Source organism: Bacillus rossius, chromosome 14 (genome assembly GCF_032445375.1).
Source record: "Bacillus rossius redtenbacheri isolate Brsri chromosome 14, Brsri_v3, whole genome shotgun sequence".
Classification (NCBI taxonomy): Eukaryota; Metazoa; Arthropoda; class Insecta; order Phasmatodea; family Bacillidae; genus Bacillus; species Bacillus rossius.
The window spans coordinates 42,491,364-42,517,191 of NC_086341.1; the positions used below are offsets into that span (position 1 = coordinate 42,491,364).

The 25,828-nt window shown below is 45.0% G+C and overlaps 1 protein-coding gene across 1 annotated transcript in view; it reads left to right on the forward strand.

Moving 5' to 3' along the window:
* The window catches only part of LOC134538787 (probable cytochrome P450 301a1, mitochondrial), a 94,906-nt gene that overhangs the window by 45,013 nt on the left and 24,065 nt on the right, over nucleotides 1-25,828 (forward strand). The window contains exons 10-13 of the mRNA XM_063380279.1: nucleotides 8,123-8,312; nucleotides 12,823-13,058; nucleotides 19,649-19,765; nucleotides 23,676-23,752. Of these exons, the coding sequence (XP_063236349.1) occupies nucleotides 8,123-8,312; nucleotides 12,823-13,058; nucleotides 19,649-19,765; nucleotides 23,676-23,752 (620 nt within the window). The remainder of the gene's footprint in view (nucleotides 1-8,122; nucleotides 8,313-12,822; nucleotides 13,059-19,648; nucleotides 19,766-23,675; nucleotides 23,753-25,828) is intronic.

Sequence of the window (25,828 nt, forward strand, 5' to 3'; positions counted from 1 at the left end):
AATAGAGATAGCTGTAGAAGCATAGAACCCCGTTTATACCTACCACGTTTTGTTTATTAGATTACGTATTGAATAGAGATAGCTGTAGAAGCATAGAACCCCGCTTATACCTACCACGGTTTGTTTATTAGATTACGTATTGAATAGAGATAGCTGTAGAAGCATAGAACCCCGTTTATACCTACCACGTTTTGTTTATTAGATTACGTATTGAATTGAGATAGCTGTAGAAGCATAGAACCCCGTTTATACCTACCACGGTTTGTTTATTAGATTACGTATTGAATAGAGATAGCTGTAGAAGCATAGAACCCCGTTTATACCTACCACGTTTTGTTTATTAGATTACGTATTGAATTGAGATAGCTGTAGAAGCATAGAACACGAGCCAACATTTCCTTCATAGTTCCAACACGTCAGTTTAACCTGTTAGTAAATATAGTTAAAATAGTTAACTGTGTGTCATGTTTTCAATTCCGGCACATCGTACTGATATCCGGCGAGATATAGCTTCAGTTGGAAAAAAAAATTATTTAATTGAAAAATAAAACATTATATAATTTCAGTTGAAAAAAAAATATTCAATATAGAAAATCTTTCGGTTGAGAAAGGTACTCACATTTGAGATATATACTCTCAGTTCAGAAATGTACTCCCAGTTTTGAAATATACTCTCTTTTGAGAAAAGTACTGTCTTTTGAGAAAAGAACTGTCATTTGAGAAATTACCTCTCATTTGAGAAATGGACTCTTTGTTGGGAAATGTAGCTACTCTCAGAGGAGATATGTAACCTCAGGCGATAAATGCACTGTCAGTTGTGATATCTACTCTCATTTGAGTAATATACATTCAGATGAGATATGTACTCTGATATGAGAGATGTTCTCTGAGATGAGAGATGTTCTCTGAGATAAGAGATGTCTTCTGAGATGAGAGATGACTGGTCACCTCCGTGGCCACCGTGCAGTCCCCCCCCCCCCCCTCATGGCACCCGGGGCTAGCAGGCGAGATGCAGGAAACATCGCACCGCTTAACAACTTGCTGAGTGAGCAAAGTATTTCTTTTTACAGCATGACTTGTCAGATTCACCGGATTGAAAAAATAAATCTACCGCAAAGTCTTTCAAATATTTATTTTCCTAAAATTACAGCATTTTGGAAATTATTTTGCAATGCAATCAATAGTAGGGTTATTTATGATTGCGTAGCAGATAGTTTTAGTCTCATTATTAAATTATTTTGTGCAGGGTTGTGTATTGAAACATTTTGAGGCGGGAAAAATGCCTACAACTCGGGAAGACACTTTTTTTATGACGTGATAACGTCTTATAAATCGATGAACGCCGGCTGCACGCACGAAAAATAATAACTCGTCACGTTCCGCCTGAGCCGAGCGTGCAAGAACCGGCCAACCACCGTGCGAGAAAATCTTCTATAAAATCAATCAGGTTAAGGCGGGCTTTTTAAAAGCAGCAATTTAATATTTTTTTATTTATTTTTTCCAATTTCTTCTTTTCAAATTAACAATTTATTGACATTGATTCGATTTCAATTAATTTTTATAACAAATAGTTCGTGATTATATTTAAACATATTATTTAAATTAAATTTGCAAAAACTGTAAATAATATTTGAAAATTAAAAAAATGTATGTTATCACGTAAAATTATCGTCCGTAAACCAACTTTACAGACAACCCCCTTTTTTATTTTTGTTGTTTCATAACCGTAATTTACTGGACTATCAACTGTTTTCGGCTTTGCGTTGAGTTATGAGACATCCTGCATACTATGTGTAGAATTCAGTGGCGTAGCCAGGATTTGTGTATGGGGGGTGTTAAGAAGCATGCCCCCCCCCCCCCCCCGTATTAAAGCGGGGGTCCGGGGGTCCTCCCCCGGGAAAATTGGGATTTTAAGGTGTAAAATAGTGCTATTTTAGCCGTTTTCGGTACTTAAATTTAAATATTGTAATGGTAAAAATTGTATTAATTTTAATATGAAATTTGTTTGAGTGATGAATAAGAAATTAATTAAAGATTTGGGGCTAAGGGGGGGTTTGAACCCCTAAAACCCCCCCCCTGGCTACGCCCCTGGTAGAATTACAGCTTCTGTTTCACAATGCAACACGAGTACGTGTCGATGCAGGAGCCACTGGAGTTTCACTCTTCCTCGGTCAGCGGCGAGCGGAAAGCTTCAACCTTCTAATTGCGGTGCAGTCGGCCAGCGGCGGCGGTGATTGTGAACTGGTTCTGCATCACGCACGTGAGGCTATGCTCGAGAGATCACGCGCGGAACCGCTTCTGCTCACCCACATCATGCTCACTCCTGCTAACTACTCCATAGCTCTAGCCCTCCGACGGATCATGCAACTTTTCTCTCGGCCCTAATCACTAGAGACCTGAAAAATTCGCGGATTCATTTCGCGATAGGATAGAGTCCAAACACTGTTGACATTATTTTGCTTCAGTGATTGGGCCACAGTTTATATGAAGGACTCTGGGCCAATGAAAAATCGTTAACAGAAGAATTAGCGAATCACGATCATTCCAGTCAACAGGTGTTACGAGTCGGTAACTAATCAGCAGATGTAATTTGCACGAGTGCATGGAGGATCATGGAGTCTATCCTTTAGGGATTTTAAATCGCGAATTTTACAGGTCTCTACATTTATCTTCCAGTCATGGCCCCCCCTTTCGATTACGGGCCCTGGACCCAGGATCGTTTACGAAGGGGGTAACCCCCCCCCCCTATTTTACAGTCACGTGATACATTATAATTGCATGGTTATTTCTTACCTACACTCCTTTTAGAATGTTATTTAACCTGAAAATACAGGGTATAATTATGTTTACTATTTTATAAGTACAAACTAACCTTTATTTATAAAATATTCAATATGTTTTTCTAGTTTGTAAAGACTTATAATAGTTAAACATTTAAAAATAAGCAGGGCTGGGCCCAGGGGTCCACCCTGCCCCACCCTTGTGGGGACCATGCTTCAAGTTCCTTATGACTTACAATTTCTAAACTTGGACTGAATAAATAAAAATGATCAGAATAATTTTTTTCTGACTTCGTTTAGCTGAAATAATTTCTGCTACGGTTCGATGACTAGATTTTAAAGTACATAGTTCAAGTATGTTATGTATAGACCTCGTTTTTAAAAATCTGTCCTTGCTGAATTAAACTAAAAATATACAAAATAATTTTAATTACATATTTCACATAAACGAATACAGTTAAAAAGAAAATCTTACCTATGGAATATCTAATTCGTACATTTTCAGTGCACGTACATTCAGAAGTGTGACGTAATGCCACACTTAGTGCTTGTAATGACATGGTTTCACTTGAATGAAATTAAACTTATGTCTCTAACCACTTGTCTGGACATGTACCAATTACTTAACATGTGGGCCAGCGTATGGTTGGGCAAGTGTATGAAATGGAGTTCACTGTCCGCCCTGTGACCTACTAAGGGTAGTCTGCAAAATTCCAAGCCCAATGTAAAGTTTCTCGTCTTCTTCCTCAACGGTGGCATCACCCACTAGTAATTTGGCGCTGCAGGTATAGTACTTCTGTATGGTACGAGGACGATGTTGTGAGGTTGCTACGATGTGTCCGACGAGCACGTGGATGCACGGTTGTACTCGCGCTCAGTTCGCGATACACGTGCGCCATTTGTTGGCTCAGCACGACACCTCTGCTGGTCCAGACCCATCCGAGCTGTCTTCTGGGTTCCTGAACCAGTCCACCTGCGATCCCTTGAAGGGAGTGGGTGTCTCGGTCGGGGAGACGGAAGACTACCATACTGGAAAACTACCACAATGGAAGTATTACGCCTGGCCTCTTCGAAAAAGACGGAAAAATACCATAACGGAAAACTGCCATAATTTTAAAGGACGAGGCAGAATTCTGCCATATTTTCTAATTCACTCCATGGAATGAGTACAGCTGCTTTTCTCTCGAAGTAGTGTGAATAATACGTCGCTAGGTAGCGCTGTTAACCCCCTAGTTGTTTCTTAGGTCACCTTAAAAGGTTACAGATAGCGCTTCTAATGGTGACTTTCTGTAGTACCAGTCATAAATTAACTCAACAGATCGCGCACTAATAGAAACAAATGTTTCCAAAAAATTGGTTGTCTGTAAAGTCGGTTTACAGACGATAGTTTAACGTCACAACGTCATAACAAAACATTGATGAAATGATTGCATACTTTTATGAATAAAATTGAATAATTTTTATTTTAATAATAAAAGAATAAATACTTGAAATTATACTAGTAATCATATTTTTAAAATGCAAGAATAATTAAACTTTATTGCCGAAATTCTTGTTGTAATAAGCAATGAAAACCACATTAACTTTTCACTTCACTTTATAAACAGTCGTCGAAACAGTTAACGTGTAGATGACTTGTAATTAATTTTAAAAACTGGCGTTTTGCTATAAAGTTTAAATATAATTATGAAAAAGTTTTCATGTAAATAAATGTAATCAAATATCTATCATCAATTATATGAATCACCATAATTTTTTAGTCAATTGTAACATAACCTATTATTACTGCACTCTCCGACAGATGCTACTTTTTTTAATAATAAAAGAATAAATACTTGAAATTATACTAGTAATCAGATTTTTAAAATGCAAGAATAATTAACCTGTATTGTCGAAATTGTTTTTGTAATAAGCAATGAAAACCACAGATTAAAATTCGTTGAGAATATTTTATGTTTTTATGTCTTCCAGTGCTCAAAATGATATGCAATTGTAGACCCGGACACGAAATTTTATTTATAATTCATTAATAATAAAGCCCCTCGCGATAAACAAAGGAAAATATGTGTTGACGAGTGCCTGGTTCCCGCGCCAGCTGCTAGAGAGCACGTTTCGTTCGGTTCGCGTCCGTCACCGTAGATAGCAGCACCGTAAGGGAATAATATTATTTCGTTTTTATAAAACGATATTATAACAAATACGCATCCAAAATATACCAAACTTATTTATAATGTGTTACAATATTTTTTAAAACATTGTGCAAAAGATCCCGGGTGTAATTTGAATTATTATGTGTAACTGTAAAACATCATTGTTCGTTAAAAACGTATTTGTATATTCAACATTAATTTTAAATAACCGTACCGATTGTGCTGAAAATCGGTGGACGATCGTTAAATTACATAATATTTATAATTCAAACGACGAAAACATGATTGAAAAGTCGAATCGATGGTTGTTCCAATCTAGTGGAAGAGAGATACCACGCATGCGTCCAATGAGCATAACAGGACACATCAGTAGTGGGACATCCGTAGTGGGACAATGTGCGTTACGGGACACTTTTTCGTGCGTGCAGCCGGCGTTCATCGATTTATTAGACGTTGTCACGTCAACAAAAAACTAGGTCTCAGTCTCGGTGTAATTAGAGTTTCTCCCCCATGAATGTTACACGTGAAACAGACGCTTCGTACCGCTTGGCGGGAAGGCAGTGTTGCCACTTCGCCCGGAGCGCGACGTTGCCAGTAGTTGCCGGTAGTTGCTGGCGGTAATGAGGGCGCAGCGAGTGCAATGCTCCCTCGCGGCCCGGCGCACAACTAAAGGATGCTCTCGTGTCTGGCCACGGCAACAGCGATTTTAATTTCTTTCGCAGGCGATCAAGAGTTGGCAGTCGTGATGGCTAGAGGCCTTTCCCTACACTTTCAAATCTTCGTCTTTAAAATTGCGGAGTACGCTGGCTACAAATTATCCAGGGATGTTCTCAAATTACTGATTGTCTTCGCAAATTTACAAAACCTGGGGTTAATTACTATGATCATGAAGTCATATGAATCATCTTTAGGTGCTATCAAACACTTAGCCTAAATAGCTCTCAAGCCTTTAGCGTCCAAGCTCAGTTCTCGTGAAGATAGAGTTTTCTGGAACAACGAAGAAATATTTATTTAATTGAGTTCATTTTCTGCACTGTAATTTTTTTTTTCAAACGGAACAGAAATATTCATGAAAACGTAAAGATATTCATGAATTTGTACATTTATATGAAAAACATTGTATCTCTACAAAATAGTGTCCGCAGTAATAATACTGGATTCGGATTCTTACCCAGGCATTTATGTGGTTGTTTTCCCAGTACCTCAAATATAAATATTTGTAAACCGTTCTAGATTTCCAGTATTAACTGCGCATATTAATAGGCAAAATAAAACTAAATAAATTCTAATTATTGAGTATTCGATTATCTTTTCCATAGTTAAAATAAATTACGTAACATCAATTAAAATATAAATTTAAGTGCCATTTTTCATAAAGAATACTGAGTATTTTTCTAAAATAAAATATGTTATATGTGTAAAAAATAATTGTAGCTATGTGCTGTACAAGATTGCAATATATTTCTTATATTACTACTATAACTATTTCTTGGTAACAGGTTTTCAAAGGAATCTTTTGTTTAAGTAAAACGGAAATGTGTAACAGACAGTGCTGCTATTTGTGGAGGATGGCTCACAAAGCCAAAGTGCATTGTTAGAGTATTAACTGTTCAGTTAATTTTAATAAGATGGGCAGTATTTTAATCAAATTCCTTGTTGAAAATCAGGTCCAAAGCAGAAGTTCCGTACTTTTTTGCAAGCTCTTTTGAACTTTTATCGGAGCCGTTTCATTAAATATTTTCGAATTTCGGTCTGCGAATGGAATGATTCGAAGGTCGACGTAGCTGCTCCGGCAGCGCATTCTATCGGCGGGTGTGGGAACTACGTGTGACTCGTGTCCTTAAATTTAGTAGTAAATACAATTTGCGTAGGTATATCACGCTCGGCATTATTTGAAAGAATTCTACGCTAAATTTCGTGTCAAACTTTCGTATTATAAGTGTATTTGCAACTTAAGAACACGCGAATTTGCTCATTCCCAAGGTTATACATGACAAATATATGGCGAGTACTGAAATACTCGCTCACGTTTTGTTGAAATGAAAATTATTTGGTCTCGATGAGAGTAACATTTCAAGGCCAAATTTTAATGCAACGTTTTCATGAAACATTGTTGTGAATCGTTTCTGACGAGATGAAAAAAGAACAGGTACTTGGCCAAAGATATAATATAAACAGAGCACTATGCTATATACGTTACTGGGCTCGTTTTCGTTTTCCTCTTTGTGCTATGATTTGTCTCCCGCCCCCCCAAAAAAATATATAACCGAGAGAGATATATGAACGAAAGAATAAAACAGAGAGTGTGCGTATGCGCTTGTTGCAGAAAATCGATATAGGCATCCTATACAGTCAGCTGTGAGTTTCTAGAATTTAATATTTGCTACCAGCGCACTCACTTCCTCCTTTTTCAACCAGCAGCGTAGAGAGCGCTGTTGAGACAGTCCTTGCATTTCCCGCATAGATAGCGCTACCTGTTATGAATCTCATATTTCGTTTAGAGAACTGGCGTTTCCAAATGGCAGAATTGTTTGAAGACACTGTAACACGTACAAAATTTTTTTCGTTGTATTTCAGCAGCGAGTGATATTTATCGGTAATTAATCATTTTATTGGTTATTGAATTCCTTATCAGTTATTTAGAAGTGAGTAATAATTATTATATAATAAAGATCGCGGGCTTTCGCGGTCATAGCCTGGAGTTGCTTGGCTTCTGGGTTGTAGCCGCGTCCAAAGTGAAGTTATCGACGACGTGTTTCGGTCGACTTTGAAGTAGCCATCATCATCATCAGGGAGCAGGAGGTAACTGCTCGACGTGGCTACAACCCAGAAGCCAAGCTACTCTCGTTAATAGTGTTTATTTAGACAATTTGTCTTCTTTCTCTCTCTTTCTATCTTACTCTCTCATTTTCTCTCTCTAACTCTTTCCCGCTCTCTTTCTTACACTCTTTTTATCGCTTTCTCTCTTTCATTCTACTTTTCTCTGTTTCTACCTCTTTCTATTTCATTCTCCTTTCATCTCTTTCTCTCTTTCTCCCTCTCTCTCTTTCACTCTTTCTCCTTTTATCTCTTTCTCCCTCTTACCCTCTCTTTCTCTATCTTTCTCTCTCTATGTGCTGTTTTACTTGCGAGTCGAGGTATTACTTGGCAAAGAAGCTTCACGTCTGTCTCCGCACGCTCTTGTCCCCCCAGGAGGAGGTCTCGCCAGCAGGTCTGCTGCTATTGGCCGGCGATGGGCGCCTGGCGGCCCGCGTGGTGGGGCCGCTCCGCCGGGGGCGCGCGCCCGGGACACGCGCGGCCCTACGAGGACATCCCCGGGCCGCGCCCCCTACCGCTGCTCGGCAACACGTGGCGCCTGCTGCCGCTGGTGGGCGAGTACCAGGCGAGTACCAGGAGTACAAGGAGTACCAGGGGTATCAGGGGTACCAGGGGTACCAGGAGTACCAGGGGTACCAGGCGAGTACCAGGAGTACCAGGCGAGTACCATGAGTACCAGGCGAGAACCAGGAGTACCAGGCGAGTACCAGGAGTACCAGGAGTACCAGGAGTACCAGGCGAGTACCAGGAGTACCAGGAGTACCAGGAGTACCAGGCGAGTACCAGGAGTACCAGGAGTACCAGGAGTACCAGGCGAGTACCAGGAGTACTAGGAGTACCAGGCGAGTACCAGGGGTGCCAGGGGTGCCAGGAGTACCAGGCGAGTACCAGGGGTGCCAGGAGTACCAGGAGTACCAGAAGTTCCAGGAGTACCAGGAGTACCAGGCGAGTACCAGGAGTACCAGGCGAGTACCATGAGTACCAGGCGAGAACCAGGAGTACCAGGCGAGTACCAGGAGTACCAGGAGTACCAGGAGTACCAGGCGAGTACCAGGAGTACCAGGAGTACCAGGCGAGTACCAGGGGTGCCAGGGGTGCCAGGAGTACCAGGCGAGTACCAGGGGTGCCAGGAGTACCAGGAGTACCAGAAGTTCCAGGAGTACCAGGAGTACCAGGCGAGTACCAGGAGTACCAGGCGAGTACCATGAGTACCAGGCGAGAACCAGGAGTACCAGGCGAGTACCAGGAGTACCAGGAGTACCAGGAGTACCAGGGGTACCAGGAGTACTAGGCGAGTACCAGGAGTACCAGGAGTACCAGGAGTACCAGTAGTACCAGGGGTACCAGGAGTACCAGGCGAGTACCAGGAGTACCAGGGGTACCAGGGGTACCAGGGGTACCAGGAGTGCCAGGAGTACCAGGGGTACCAGGAGTACCAGGGGTGCCAGGAGTACCAGGAGTACCAGGGATACCAGGGGTACCAGGGGTACCAGGCGAGTACCAGGGGTGCCAGGGGTGCCAGGGGTGCCAGGCGAGTACCAGGGGTGCCAGGGGTGCCAGGAGTACCAGGCGAGTACCAGGGGTGCCAGGAGTACCAGGAGTACCAGGAGTACCAGGAGTACCAGGAGTGCCAGGAGTACCAGGAGTACCAGGGGTACCAAGCGAGTACCAGGGTTGCCAAGGGTGCCAGGGGTGTAGGAGTATCAGGCGAGTACCAGGGGTGCCAGGGGTGCCAGGAGTACCAGGCGAGTACCAGGGGTGCCAATTGTGCCAGGAGTACCAGGAAAACCAGGACACCAGGAGTACCAGGAGTACCAGGAGTACCATGGGTGCCAGGAGTACTAGGCGTACCAGGAGTACCAGGGGTACCAGGGGTACCAGGAGTGCCAGGAGTACCAGGGGTACCAGGAGTACCAGGGGTACCAGGCGTGTACTAGGAGTACCAGGAGTACCAGGCGAGTACCAGGAGTACCAGGAGTACCAGGAGTGCCAGGGGTGCCAGGGGTACCAGGAGTACCAGGAGTACCCGGAGTACCAGGCGAGTATCAGGAGTACCAGGAGTACCAGGCGAGTACCAGGAGTACCAGGGGTACCAGGGGTACCAGGAGTACCAGGAGTACCAGGAGTACCAGGGGTACCAGGAGTGCCAGGGGTACCAGGGGTAACAGGGGTAGCAGTAGTACCAGGAGTACCAGGAGTACCAGGAGTACCAGGCGAGTAACAGGCGAGTACCAGGCGAGTACCAGGAGTACCAGGAGTACCAGGCGAGTACTAGGAGTACCAGGCGAGTACCAGGGGTGCCAGGGGTGCCAGGAGTACCAGGAGTACCAGGAGTACCAGGAGTACCAGGGGTACCAGGGGTACCAGGAGTTCCAGGAGTACCAGGGGTACCAGGAGTTCCAGGAGTACCAGGGGTACCAGGCGAGTACCAGGAGTACCAGGCGAGTACCAGGAGTACCAGGCGAGTACCAGGGGTGCCAGGGGTGCCAAGATACCAGGCGAATACCAGGGGTGTCAGGAGTTACAGGAGTACCAGGAGTACCAGGGATACCAGGGGTACCAGGGGTACCAGGCGAGTACCAGGATTACCAGGAGTACCAGGGGTACCAGGGGTACCAGGCGAGTACCAGGAGTACCTGGAGTACCAGGAGTACCATGAGTACCAGGAATACCAGGAGTACTAGGAGTACCAGGAGTACCAGGGGTACCAGGGGTACCAGGCGAGTACCAAGAGTACCAGGTCTACCAGGAGTACCAGGAGTACCAGGGGTGCCAGGAGTACCAGGAGTACTAGGAGTACCAGGTGTACCTGGAGTTCTAGGGTACCAGGGGTACCAGGATTGCCAGGAGTACCAGGGGTACCAGGAATACCAGGAGTACCAGGAGTACGAGGAGTACCAGGAGTACCAGGGGTACCAGGGGTACCAGGCGAGTGCCAGGAGTACCAGGAGTACCAGGAGTACCAGGCGAGTACCAGGAGTACCAGGAGTACCAGGCGAGTACCATGGGTGCCAGGGGTGCCAGGAGTACCAGGAGTACCAGGAGTACCAGGAGTACCAGGGGTACCAGGCGAGTACCAGGAGTACCAGGAGTACCAGTAGTACCAGGTGAGTACCAGGAGTACCAGGAGTACCAGGCGAGTACCAGGGGTGCCAGAAGTACCAGGAGTACCAGGAGTACCAGGAGTACCAGGGTTGCCAGTGGTGCCAGGAGTACCAGGAATACCAGGAGTACCAGGAGTACCAGGGGTACTAGGGGTACCGGGAGTGCCAGGAGTACCAGGGGTACCAGGAGTACCAGGTCCCGCCCCGGAGGACAGCACAGGTCGTGTCGTGCATGAATGACGAGCATACGTAAACAGTAATGGAACCTCAACGACTTTACAGAATTCTAAATTTTCATTGCGAAGATATGAGTGTAAAGAAATAGTCAATATAGTGAAAAATTAAAAAATGAGTTCTTATTTTATTAAAAAAAAGAAGACTTGAAACAGAACATAAAAAATAAACAAATATGAAAAATATTTCGATGTAATGTTATCAAAATATTATAAGAAGAACCTCTATAGTAACCAAACATGAGAACGAAATATAGTTCAACGGATTTCTTTTACAAGTTTTTTCGTTCTAAGATTTGGTTATTGTTGAGGTTTTTTTTTATTATTTTGATAATTTTACAGCCAAAATTATTCTTAATTTTTTTAAAAATAATGTTAGGGCTACCTTGTCAAAAAAAAGCGCCGTTGGAAACAACATATGAGCTAAAACTATCGAGAGGGACTATATATGGGTTTGATGTTGCTACACATGGGTCTGCCATCTTCGTGCCACTTATCCGTTAATCCCCTTCCGTTCTATTCACGAACGCAGAATTTAAGCCTATTTTAGAACTTTCCACCGTTTTTATTGAAATTAATTTTTTTCCTTAAAATTAAATATTTTGTGTCATTTAGTAACGAACCAAGGCCAGGAAGCGATTAAATCAATCGGCATGGTAATAAGTGATTTTTTTGATGAATATTGGAATTTTTCCCGAATTTCTAGCTATAAATTACGAAGTTCCAAGATAGCATCCAAATGTCAAGGTGGCAGGCGTCACAGTAATTAATGATTACTGCACTCTAGTAAGTAAAATATTAAATTTACATTGAGGTAGCGTACTCTAGCAGACGAAAACAAGATGGTGGCCTCCAGCAGACGAAAAAAAATGGCGGCTTCCAGTAGACGAAAAGAAGGTAGCGGACGTGACTTCATACTAGCTTGCTCAATATATACCTTGGCATTAGTGGTGGGAGGTATGTCTGACAGTGGCTTCTGTGGAGGAATTATCCATCGCCATTTTTTTTTGCCCTCACCGGGTTCCAACTGAGGACACCATAATGTAAATGCATTTATTAATTAAAATTTTATTAAATTTGAAAATTTCTTTTTTTATATATTTTTAAAGGTTTTCCCGATTTCATAGCGGCCATATATCATAATCCAAGATGGCGGTATCTTTTTTTATTAAAATGTTGATAAATTATTTATTAAATTTAATATTTTTTCTAGAACTACTAGCATAAAAGGACGGTTTTTCAAGATGGCGACCATAAAGAAAATTGCAACAGTTACTTAACAACTCAAAATGGTGACCTTGGCTTCTTAACTGTTAGGGCCGCTTGTCACTGGGGAATTTAAGCCACTTTGAGGAATTTTCAAGCTGGTGTCATTTTTCAGAACTAAAACTTGAAATTTTGGTGTATTTTGGCATTTTTTGATCAAATCTTGAGGATATTTTTAGTCATTTTTGTAATATCTGAAAAATTTTGAAGGGCAATGTTTAGTCATCTACGATGGCTGCCGTCACATCGCAATCTAAGATGGCGGACACCCCGACTCCGTATCCCCGGATGCTACCCGGGTGCTTCACGTGTGGACTCACAGATGGCGGAAGGGCAAGGTTTGGTCATCCAAGATGGCTGCCGTCATGCCACAATCTAAGATGGCGAACACCCCGACTCCGTGTCCCTGGACACTGCTCGGGTGCTTCACGCGTGGACTCACAGATGGCGGTGCGGTCGTCGTGGGCCGCAGGTGTCGGACGCGGCGCGGGTGTCGCAGCTGCTGCAGCGGCGCTACGGCGACCTGGTGCGCCTGTCCGGCCTGGTGGGGCGGCCCGACCTGCTGTTCGTGTTCCACGCCGACGAGACGATGCGCGCGTACCGCTGCGAGGGCGCCACGCCCTTCCGGCCCTCCATGCCCTGCCTCGTGCACTACAAGGGCGTGGTGCGCCGCGACTTCTTCGGCCGCCTGGCGGGCGTCGTCGGCGTGTGAGTCGCCCCCCCCCCCTTCCCACGCTGATCTCCTGCTCATGGTGTCTTGGTAGCTACTGCTCTGTCCAGTTCTGCTCTATTTTGACTGTCGTTGGGAACCATGCCTGACTCCTGGAGTGTCTGTATCGATCACCTGGTTGAAGAACCATCCTTGTCCTCCGCTTTAACTGGTGTCTTGGTAGCTACTGCTCTGTCCAGTTCGACTGTAGTTGGGAACCATGCCTGGCTTCCGGAGTGTCTGTGCCGATCACCCTGGTTGAAGAACCATCCTTGTCCTCCGCTTTAACTGGTGTCTTGGTAGCTACTGCTCTGTCCAGTTCGACTGTAGTTGGGAACCATGCCTGGCTTCCGGAGTGTCTGTGCCGATCACCCTGGTTGAAGAACCATCCTTGTCCTCCGCTTTAACTGGTGTCTTGGTAGCTACTGCTCTGTCCAGTTCGACTGTAGTTGGGAACCATGCCTGGCTTCCGGAGTGTCTGTGCCGATCACCCTGGTTGAAGAACCATCCTTGTCCTCCGCTTTAACTGGTGTCTTGGTAGCTACTGCTCTGTCCAGTTCGACTGTCGTTGGGAATCATGCCTGGCTCCTGGAGTGTCTGTGCCGATCACCCTGGTTGAAGAACCATCCTTGTCCTCCGCTTTAACTGGTGTCTTGGTAGCTACTGCTCTGTCCAGTTCGACTGTCGTTGGGAATCATGCCTGGCTCCTGGAGTGTCTGTGCCGATCACCCTGGTTGAAGAACCATCCTTGTCCTCCGCTTTAACTGGTGTCTTGGTAGCTACTGCTCTGTCCAGTTCTGCTCCAATTTGACTGTGGTTGGGAACCATGCCTGGCTTCCGGAGTGTCTTGTACCGATCACCCTGGTTGAAGAACCATCCTTGTCCTCCGCTTTAACTGGTGTCTTGGTAGCTACTGCTCTGTCCAGTTCGACTGTCGTTGGGAATCATGCCTGGCTCCTGGAGTGTCTGTGCCGATCACCCTGGTTGAAGAACCATCCTTGTCCTCCGCTTTAACTGGTGTCTTGGTAGCTACTGCTCTGTCCAGTTCGACTGTCGTTGGGAATCATGCCTGGCTCCTGGAGTGTCTGTGCCGATCACCCTGGTTGAAGAACCATCCTTGTCCTCCGCTTTAACTGGTGTCTTGGTAGCTACTGCTCTGTCCAGTTCTGCTCCAATTTGACTGTGGTTGGGAACCATGCCTGGCTTCCGGAGTGTCTTGTACCGATCACCCTGGTTGAAGAACCATCCTTGTCCTCCGCTTTAACTGGTGTCTTGGTAGCTACTGCTCTGTCCAGTTCGACTGTCGTTGGGAATCATGCCTGGCTCCTGGAGTGTCTGTGCCGATCACCCTGGTTGAAGAACCATCCTTGTCCTCCGCTTTAACTGGTGTCTTGGTAGCTACTGCTCTGTCCAGTTCGACTGTCGTTGGGAATCATGACTGGCTCCTGGAGTGTCTGTGCCGATCACCCTGGTTGAAGAACCATCCTTGTCCTCCGCTTTAACTGGTGTCTTGGTAGCTACTGCTCTGTCCAGTTCGACTGTCGTTGGGAATCATGCCTGGCTCCTGGAGTGTCTGTGCCGATCACCCTGGTTGAAGAACCATCCTTGTCCTCCGCTTTAACTGGTGTCTTGGTAGCTACTGCTCTGTCCAGTTCTGCTCCATTTTGACTGTGGTTGGGAACCATGCCTGGCTTCCGGAGTGTCTTGTACCGATCACCCTGGTTGAAGAACCATCCTTGTCCTCCGCTTTAACTGGTGTATTGGTAGCTACTGCTCTGTCCAGTTCGACTGTCGTTGGGAATCATGCCTGGCTCCTGGAGTGTCTGTGCCGATCACCATGGTTGAAGAACCATCCTTGTTTTCCGCTTTAACTGGTGTCTTGGTAGCTACTGCTCTGTCCAGTTCGACTGTCGTTGGGAATCATGCCTGGCTCCTGGAGTGTCTGTGCCGATCACCCTGGTTGAAGAACCATCCTTGTCCTCCGCTTTAACTGGTGTCTTGGTAGCTACTGCTCTGTCCAGTTCGACTGTCGTTGGGAATCATGCCTGGCTCCTGGAGTGTCTGTGCCGATCACCCTGGTTGAAGAACCATCCTTGTCCTCCGCTTTAACTGGTGTCTTGGTAGCTACTGCTCTGTCCAGTTCGACTGTCGTTGGGAATCATGCCTGGCTCCTGGAGTGTCTGTGCCTATCACCCTGGTTGAAGAACCATCCTTGTCCTCCGCTTTAACTGGTGTCTTGGTAGCTACTGCTCTGTCCAGTTCGACTGTCGTTGGGAATCATGCCTGGCTCCTGGAGTGTCTGTGCCGATCACCCTGGTTGAAGAACCATCCTTGTCCTCCGCTTTAACTGGTGTCTTGGTAGCTACTGCTCTGTCCAGTTCGACTGTCGTTGGGAATCATGCCTGGCTCCTGGAGTGTCTGTGCCGATCACCCTGGTTGAAGAACCATCCTTGTCCTCCGCTTTAACTGGTGTCTTGGTAGCTACTGCTCTGTCCAGTTCGACTGTCGTTGGGAATCATGCCTGGCTCCTGGAGTGTCTGTGCCGATCACCCTGGTTGAAGAACCATCCTTGTCCTCCGCTTTAACTGGTGTCTTGGTAGCTACTGCTCTGTCCAGTTCGACTGTCGTTGGGAATCATGCCTGGCTCCTGGAGTGTCTGTGCCGATCACCCTGGTTGAAGAACCATCCTTGTCCTCCGCTTTAACTGGTGTCTTGGTAGCTACTGCTCTGTCCAGTTCGACTGTCGTTGGGAACCATGCCTGGCTCCTGGAGTGTCTGTGCCGATCACCCTGGTTGAAGAACCATCCTTGTCCTCCGCTTTAACTGGTGTCTTGGTAGCTACTGCTCTGTCCAGTTCGACTGTCGTTGGGAATCATGACTGGCTCCTGGAGTGTCTGTGCCGATCACCCTGGGTGAAGAACCATCCTTGTCCTCCGCTTTAACTGGTGTCTTGGTAGCTACTGCTCTGTCCAGTTCGACTGTCGTTGGGAATCATGCCTGGCTCCTGGAGTGTCTGTGCCGATCACCCTGGTTGAAGAACCATCCTTGTCCTCCGCTTTAACTGGTGTCTTGGTAGCTACTGCTCTGTCCAGTTCGACTGTCGTTGGGAATCATGCCTGGCTCCTGGAGTGTCTGTGCCGATCACCCTGGTTGAAGAACCATCCTTGTCCTCCGCTTTAACTGGTGTCTTGGTAGCTACTGCTCTGTCCAGTTCGACTGTCGTTGGGAATCATGCCTGGCTCCTGGAGTGTCTGTGCCGATCACCCTGGTTGAAGAACCATCCTTGTCCTCCGCTTTAACTGGTGTCTTGGTAGCTACTGCTCTGTCCAGTTCGACTGTCGTTGGGAATCATGCCTGGCTCCTGGAGTGTCTGTGCCGATCACCCTGGTTGAAGAACCATCCTTGTCCTCCGCTTTAACTGGTGTCTTGGTAGCTACTGCTCTGTCCAGTTCGACTGTCGTTGGGAACCATGCCTGGCTCCTGGAGTGTCTGTGCCGATCACCCTGGTTGAAGAACCATCCTTGTCCTCCGCTTTAACTGGTGTCTTGGTAGCTACTGCTCTGTCCAGTTCGACTGTCGTTGGGAATCATGACTGACTCCTGGAGTGTCTGTGCCGATCACCCTGGTTGAAGAACCATCCTTGTCCTCCGCTTTAACTGGTGTCTTGGTAGCTACTGCTCTGTCCAGTTCGACTGTCGTTGGGAATCATGCCTGGCTCCTGGAGTGTCTGTGCCGATCACCCTGGTTGAAGAACCATCCTTGTCCTCCGCTTTAACTGGTGTCTTGGTAGCTACTGCTCTGTCCAGTTCGACTGTCGTTGGGAATCATGACTGGCTCCTGGAGTGTCTGTGCCGATCACCCTGGTTGAAGAACCATCCTTGTCCTCCGCTTTAACTGGTGTCTTGGTAGCTACTGCTCTGTCCAGTTCGACTGTCGTTGGGAATCATGCCTGGCTCCTGGAGTGTCTGTGCCGATCACCCTGGTTGAAGAACCATCCTTGTCCTCCGCTTTAACTGGTGTCTTGGTAGCTACTGCTCTGTCCAGTTCGACTGTAGTTGGGAACCATGCCTGGCTTCCGGAGTGTCTTGTACCGATCACCCTGGTTGAAGAACCATCCTTGTCCTCCGCTTTAACTGGTGTCTTGGTAGCTACTGCTCTGTCCAGTTCGACTGTCGTTGGGAACCATGCCTGGCTCCTGGAGTGTCTGTGCCGATCACCCTGGTTGAAGAACCATCCTTGTCCTCCGCTTTAACTGGTGTCTTGGTAGCTACTGCTCTGTCCAGTTCGACTGTCGTTGGGAATCATGACTGGCTCCTGGAGTGTCTGTGCCGATCACCCTGGTTGAAGAACCATCCTTGTCCTCCGCTTTAACTGGTGTCTTGGTAGCTACTGCTCTGTCCAGTTCGACTGTCGTTGGGAATCATGCCTGGCTCCTGGAGTGTCTGTGCCGATCACCCTGGTTGAAGAACCATCCTTGTCCTCCGCTTTAACTGGTGTCTTGGTAGCTACTGCTCTGTCCAGTTCGACTGTCGTTGGGAATCATGACTGGCTCCTGGAGTGTCTGTGCCGATCACCCTGGTTGAAGAACCATCCTTGTCCTCCGCTTTAACTGGTGTCTTGGTAGCTACTGCTCTGTCCAGTTCGACTGTCGTTGGGAATCATGCCTGGCTCCTGGAGTGTCTGTGCCGATCACCCTGGTTGAAGAACCATCCTTGTCCTCCGCTTTAACTGGTGTCTTGGTAGCTACTGCTCTGTCCAGTTCGACTGTCGTTGGGAATCATGACTGGCTCCTGGAGTGTCTGTGCCGATCACCCTGGTTGAAGAACCATCCTTGTCCTCCGCTTTAACTGGTGTCTTGGTAGCTACTGCTCTGTCCAGTTCGACTGTCGTTGGGAATCATGCCTGGCTCCTGGAGTGTCTGTGCCGATCACCCTGGTTGAAGAACCATCCTTGTCCTCCACTTTAACTGGTGTCTTGGTAGCTACTGCTCTGTCCAGTTCGACTGTCGTTGGGAATCATGCCTGGCTCCTGGAGTGTCTGTGCCGATCACCCTGGTTGAAGAACCATCCTTGTCCTCCGCTTTAACTGGTGTCTTGGTAGCTACTGCTCTGTCCAGTTCTGCTCCATTTTGACTGTGGTTGGGAACCATGCCTGGCTTCCGGAGTGTCTTGTACCGATCACCCTGGTTGAAGAACCATCCTTGTCCTCCGCTTTAACTGGTGTCTTGGTAGCTACTGCTCTGTCCAGTTCGACTGTCGTTGGGAATCATGACTGGCTCCTGGAGTGTCTGTGCCGATCACCCTGGTTGAAGAACCATCCTTGTCCTCCGCTTTAACTGGTGTCTTGGTAGCTACTGCTCTGTCCAGTTCGACTGTCGTTGGGAATCATGCCTGGCTCCTGGAGTGTCTGTGCCGATCACCCTGGTTGAAGAACCATCCTTGTCCTCCGCTTTAACTGGTGTCTTGGTAGCTACTGCTCTGTCCAGTTCGACTGTCGTTGGGAATCATGACTGGCTCCTGGAGTGTCTGTGCCGATCACCCTGGTTGAAGAACCATCCTTGTCCTCCGCTTTAACTGGTGTCTTGGTAGCTACTGCTCTGTCCAGTTCGACTGTCGTTGGGAATCATGCCTGGCTCCTGGAGTGTCTGTGCCGATCACCCTGGTTGAAGAACCATCCTTGTCCTCCGCTTTAACTGGTGTCTTGGTAGCTACTGCTCTGTCCAGTTCTGCTCCAGTTCGACTGTAGTTGGGAACCATGCCTGGCTCCTGGAGTGTCTGTGCCGATCACCCTGGTTGAAGAACCATCCTTGTCCTCCGCTTTAACTGGTGTCTTGGTAGCTACTGCTCTGTCCAGTTCTGCTCCAATTTGACTGTGGTTGGGAACCATGCCTGGCTTCCGGAGTGTCTTGTACCGATCACCCTGGTTGGAGAACATTTCTTGTCATCCGCTCTACATGGTGTACTTGGAGGAGGTGTGTAGTGTCATTCATCTCTGGGGCACGGTTCTGGTATAAATATCAAAGAGCACAAGAATTCCGCTGAAGGAACTTAGTCATGGAAAAAATAATTTAACAACACAGACGAACACAGTGGGCTAAAAACGACAAGACATATTAAATGCGGGCAGACAACAAACCTGGACAATGCAGCAAACATAAATACAGCGATGAATATCAACAAGTACTATGGACAACACAATGAAAATAGCACTGACGAACACAGAAGATTTCCAGTGACAACAGTTGCGACATTCAGGTTCAACAACTTCAAATGAATTCTTGTACTGTATGGTATTTATATGTTGAACATTTTATGTCCGTGGTTGTGTTGTTCATAATACTTGTTTTGTTTCATCGTTGGTTTCGTTTGTCTTACATCAGCTGATTCAGTCTTGCATTCTGTGAAATCTTGATATTTTAAATTTATTTTTTATTTTCGGAATTTTTCCGTGACAAACAGTGCAAAACTGCCATGGTGTATATCGAAGAAACTGCATTAATATATATATATATTTTTTTTTTGGCGTGTTGCAACATGGGGTTGGAGATGACGTGAGGCTGGTCACAATATGCCTCGCTCCGTGGTCGCAGGCACGGGGAACCGTGGAGGGAGTTCCGCTCCAGAGTGCAGAGGCCGCTGCTGCAGCCTCGGACCGTGAGGCAGTACGTGGCGCCCATAGAGGACGTCACCCGCCAGTTCCTCAGCAGGTGAGGCGGTGCGTGGCGCCCATAGAGGACGTCACCCGCCAGTTCCTCAGCAGGTGAGGCAGTACGTGGCGCCCATAGAGGACGTCACCCGCCAGTTCCTCAGCAGGTGAGGCAGTACGTGGCGCCCATAGAGGACGTCACCCGCCAGTTCCTCAGCAGGTGAGGCGGTGCGTGGCGCCCATAGAGGACGTCACCCGCCAGTTCCTCAGCAGGTGAGGCAGTACGTGGCGCCCATAGAGGACGTCACCCGCCAGTTCCTCAGCAGGTGAGGCGGTGCGTGGCGCCCATAGAGGACGTCACCCGCCAGTTCCTCAGCAGGTGAGGCAGTACGTGGCGCCCATAGAGGACGTCACCCGCCAGTTCCTCAGCAGGTGAGGCAGTACGTGGCGCCCATAGAGGACGTCACCCGCCAGTTCCTCAGCAGGTGAGGCGGTGCGTGGCGCCCATAGAGGACGTCACCCGCCAGTTCCTCAGCAGGTGAGGCAGTACGTGGCGCCCATAGAGGACGTCACCCGCCAGTTCCTCAGCAGGTGAGGCAGTACGTGGCGCCCATAGAGGACGTCACCCGCCAGTTCCTCAGCAGGTGAGGCAGTACGTGGCGCCCATAGAGGACGTCACCCGCCAGTTCCTCAGCAGGTGAGGCGGTGCGTGGCGCCCATAGAGGACGTCACCCGCCAGTTCCTCAGCAGGTGAGGCAGTACGTGGCGCCCATAGAGGACGTCACCCGCCAGTTCCTCAGCAGGTGAGGCGGTGCGTGGCGCCCATAGAGGACGTCACCCGCCAGTTCCTCAGCAGGTGAGGCAGTACGTGGCGCCCATAGAGGACGTCACCCGCCAGTTCCTCAGCAGGTGAGGCGGTGGCGTCGTGCGGCTAACTCTGCTGTCTCGCGGCCGTGCCTGGACACCTACACAGGAAACACGTCGTCTTGAATTCAACCCTTTTTGAAGTTATACTTCCTTAGGCGCTTTATGAAAAACTTATGGGTGTGAGTTTTTACAATGCACGCGCACCATGCAATAAAATTTTCACACGCCAAAAAAAGCTACGTACAAATAAAAATTATATAAATATAAGTCCTTTACTTGAGTTATTGATATTTAATAATATTTATATCATTAAAACATTTATTCATATGAATATTAGTGACAGAAATTATGTTTATAACTTTTTCAAATGTATTTATATGAGTGAGGCTCTGTTTTTTGAACATATAATTTATTTGCATTTTAATTATAAATTATTACATGGTTATTTAAAAATAATAAAAATAAATAATTTATAACAAGCATTTAGCATATTTATTTATAATTTTTATTATTAGTTCAAATTTATTTAGAATATTTTACTAAATTAAATAATGAATTATTACATGTGTTTATGTTTTTTTGAATACAAAGTATTTATTGAAATGTTTAATTTGATAAAATTTTGTACTTTATCAATCGAATTTATAAAATCACTCAAGTTTTATTTTGTTTTTTAATTTTTATTTATTATTTGTGCATAATTATAGTTAGGTTTTTTTTCTCATCTCAAGTAAGTATAACTTTTAACACACGCACAAAAGTACATGCACCTTTTTTTTATTTGGTAGATATATTTTATCTTTGTTTTTTTTTTATTTGTTTTTATTAAGGTAGAGAGTTCAGATTTCAAGAGTTTGCAAAAAGAATAACTTTTGTTATAGTTTTAAAGTTGTAGTTATTTATTATCCGAAATGAATTAAACAAAAAAAACTGAATTTTAGTTCTTGCTGCCAAGCAACTATTTTCCCTCAAACTTCAATTTTTTTATTTGCAAATTTTGCTCACTATCACTCATTTTCATACACCAAGCTGGTTATTCCCTTTTCTTGTCATCCTTTCGTTTCGTTACAAATTTGTCATAAGATATCTACTTAAGTGTCAGTCGTTGTGAGTTTCTGGTATTACGTAAAACCGCAAACCTACCGTGACTTAAACAAGGCCCTAATAATCTAAACTAAGATCAGTTGGTATGATCTCTCGGATCTTAAAGCGACGAAGCCTCCAAGCTAACGACTCAGTGCTCACGATCCAGGGTGCTCATGGCCCGTGATCGCTAGAGACCTGAAAAATTCGCGGGTTCATTTCATGTTATGCTAAAATTCAAATAATTATACCTTAGTGCGGCTTCTGCCATTGGTTCACTGTTAATCTGGAGGACTGAGGTCCAATTAGAGACCCTCACTGATAGAAGTGTCGAATCACAGGCCACCCAGTCGAGACGACTCACAAGTCAGCAGCCAATGAACAGTTGGCATTTGCCCGAGTGTGTAGAGGATATTGGAGTCTATCCTGGAGGTCATTGAACCCGCGAATTTTTCCAGTCTCTAGTGATCGCCAGCAAATGACGCTTGCGTTGAGAGTCCATAGAGCTATAGAGCTCGTAAAGCACCGAGACGGAGCCCACTAGATGTCGGACGTCCTGTTGCATTGAATTCCCCTTTCAGACGAGGCTGTTTGGTTGATTCAACTAAGTCGCGTGCGGGGTTGACTCTCAAACGGTTGACTCGCCGCGTGAAGACTCTTTTTAATTTTGGACTGTATTCACGCAGAGAAACTTGTGGAATCAACTTATCTTCTCAGCGGATGGTCAGTACGATGTCAGAACCCGAGGAAACAGAAGCACCTCTTATGCTTGCTCTGCTGCGAGAAAAGAAACAGAAAGGGAGGAAAGCCAGTTTAAGTAAAGTTCATCCGTTGTTACAAAATCGGGAAACGGCTGCTTTCTCACTGCTAAATCCACGACAACTTAGCCACGAGGATAAATTCTTCAACTATTTCCGCGTGTCACAATCTTACTTCGAAGAGCTTCAAGCCCTTAAAGAGTACTTGAGAAAATTCAAAATGTGGTTGAAAATTTGAAAAAAAAAAAATCTTTTTATTTCGAGGGAAAAAATTCAGTTTTCAGGGAAAATATCCCGTTTTAGTCCTTAAAAATTTCAACGGCTTTAAAAGTCCGTAATGAGGCTTAATAATCCATATTTACAGCCTCCCTAAGCCTCCTAGGTCATGACCTTGAAAATTAGAATGACATGGCAGCCACTTTGAATTATGACGTAACTTTTGCAATTTTTGAGCGATGATTCTGCTATCTCTATGCATCAACGGATGTGAAACGTCCGCTGGAATGCGTTGGAACCAGTTGCCAGCCTCGTGGGAAGGAACCGTTTATTAAAACTGTGGCCGATCTGATCCCTTACTGGGATTCGGTTTGGAAGCGTTCTGGAAGATGGTCTGCGAGTTAGGTTACGGTTGTGTCCCAACAAGGCTGTGCTTATTCGCAACCTTACCCGAATGTCTCGGAATACCGCCCTAAGTAGCAATGTTACTGGTCCAGTTAAAAGAAAATTAACTATAACTGACGGAACACCGACAAGGGCCTTCCTGCCACACTTAGTTAGTTACATACATGAATAACTTCCATAGTCAGAAAATAATTTTAAAATATGTTGTAACATTTTTGTATCGCAAGTAAATATTGTTTTTTTTTTACTATAGTCTGTGTCGTTTAAAATGTCTGAAATTTGATAGTTCTCGCAACTGATTCTTTAAACACATTTTTGAACGAGTTAAAATGGTTGTCAGTGTTGATGAACAAAAATAATGTGATGCTTTGCAAGTGGTAGTTGGTAAGTGGGCACCAATGGTAACTTGTTCTGAGAACTGTCAAAATTGAGACAGGTTTACATCTCCAAAACTTCACACAATTTTTGTGTAGCAAAGCGTATTTTTGTTTACACTTGTGGTTAACTTAAAGGCTACAGAGCTTTACATAGATGTAGAATATAGCATTTAATTACGTAACAGGAATAAATTGTAACATTTGCATAATTTAATGACTGTCGCGTTGTGTTGCGTGACTTATTTCCTTTGTGTTTTGCCACCAGGATGTGTGAGCTGAGGGACGAAAACAATGAGACTCCTGAGGACTTCGACAACGAGGTCCACAAATGGTCGCTGGAGTGTAAGTTAGTAACAGATGCATGAATGAAACTATTACTTGATGTTTACTGAATATTTTTCATGGTTCACTTTAAAATCTACGGAACTTGCTCCTGTATACCAATCCATTAGAGGAAGCAATCCCAGGTATTGTAATAGTCTATATAAAATTCAGCATGTAGGTACATAAAATAATGCCCCAGTAAAATTTTCTGAATAGTATTAACTGTCAGTGCTGTAGAGTATTGGTTCAAGGACACAATTAAAGATTAACTCAAACAGTTTTAGATAAGAGCATGCACGAGTTCTGCTTTGTTGTTTTCTCGCCTTGCAGCGCCACCTACGCAAAATGGCGACTCCTGAGCGTAAGGCGTTTTTGTGTTCTGAAATTTGCTAAGAGTGAATCTGCAATTTCAGTTAAACGTACGTTTCGTTTAAAGTTTTATAATCGAAGTCCCTGACCGTTGGATTGGTCGTAATGGTCGCGTCGACAGAGCTCTTTTATCGCTGGCCTCCACGTTCACCGGACATAACGCCATGCGATGGGGCTGTATAAAATATTGTGTCTATGTTCCGCCGCTACCTAATGATTAGCCAGAGTTGAGACACAGAATTGAAGAGGCGATAGCTTCCATTACTCCGGACTTGTTAGCCAAAGTGTGGGAAGAATTATACTTTAGATTGTATGTGTGCCGTATAGCTAAATGTGCACATTTTGAACATTTTTAAGAAAAACTAGTTTAGTTTACCTTCAATTTGATGTGTGATTTGTTGTAAATAGTCAAAAGTAAACTGTTATAATATACCATTGCAACTATGGGACATTCTTTTATGTACTCCCTATGGTTGTCCTTGTTTTTCTTCATCTTCTTAACCAATTACTACTCACTAAGTGGAAAATTTTGTTTGCATGTTATTTGTTTTTACCACTGCCCTTATTTTTTCTGTTATGTCCGGTGGAACCACTGTCAAGAATTTGCATTCTGTAATGCATAATTGAAGAAACTTTATTCTAACTGCAACACCCTGGATATTACAGAAATAGTTCTTAACAATTCCTTTACATGGTTAATAAGCATGAATCACAATTTAAACATAGTTACTTCCGTACAATATAGTCCGTTGCGAAAAACTACACTACGGCCAATGTTTTGGGAATCTAGCAAACACGGTGGCTTTACGCAGCACCCAAGCGTGGTAAATAACTTAGTGCACAGAAAAAAAAAAGTGACCCGTACTTTTACAAGAGGTTTCTTTGGAAACCATTTGCCAAGAAATAGTTTGTACGTAATATACTACAAGAAATATATTGTAACTGTGTACAACACATTGCTAGGGATACTTTTGCATACATGAACTACATTTTTTCGAGATAATATTGAGTATTTCTTATGAAAACTGGCGCACAACATTATAATTTAATTTTATGTTTCATTTATGCATGATTTTTGAAGCCATGGAAGGTACAGTAGATTAATAAATAACTGTACTACATTTTTTTTTAATGCTTATTAATGTGCGCAATTATAACTGGAAATCTATTCAGGAAACATTTTATAAATAACTTTAACTATTGGAGGTACTGGGACTACATAAAGCATAAATGCTCAGGTAAGAATACGAACCCAATATTACTGCGGAGTGCGGACACAATCTTGTAGTGATAAAATTGTTTTCATGTAAATGAACATTTTTATTAATAACTTATGGGTAGGGCCTGGAATTTTTCGCGATCGCGAATTTTGCGAAAATTCGCGCGAATTTCGCATGAAAACGCGAAAAGTAAGTAAGTAACATTCGCAAAAACCACAACAATTATATATTACACTGCGAATATATCCCCGAAAAGTAACATTACAGTAGCATCCCGCCGATGCGACCCCCCTCTGATGCGTCCATTCCATTTATACGACCTTTTTTTGAGAAACCGTGAAAAATTTGAGCAGAGAAAGTCAAAAATTTGAGTAAAATCGGCTGAAAAACAAGTCTGTTACACTTTGTTGGGCGCTATGTGTTCACGTTTATCTTGGTGAGAGCTGTACTGTAAGCAGGCAGGCATACAAAAGACAGCTAAAAATAGATACCACCCCTCTAGACT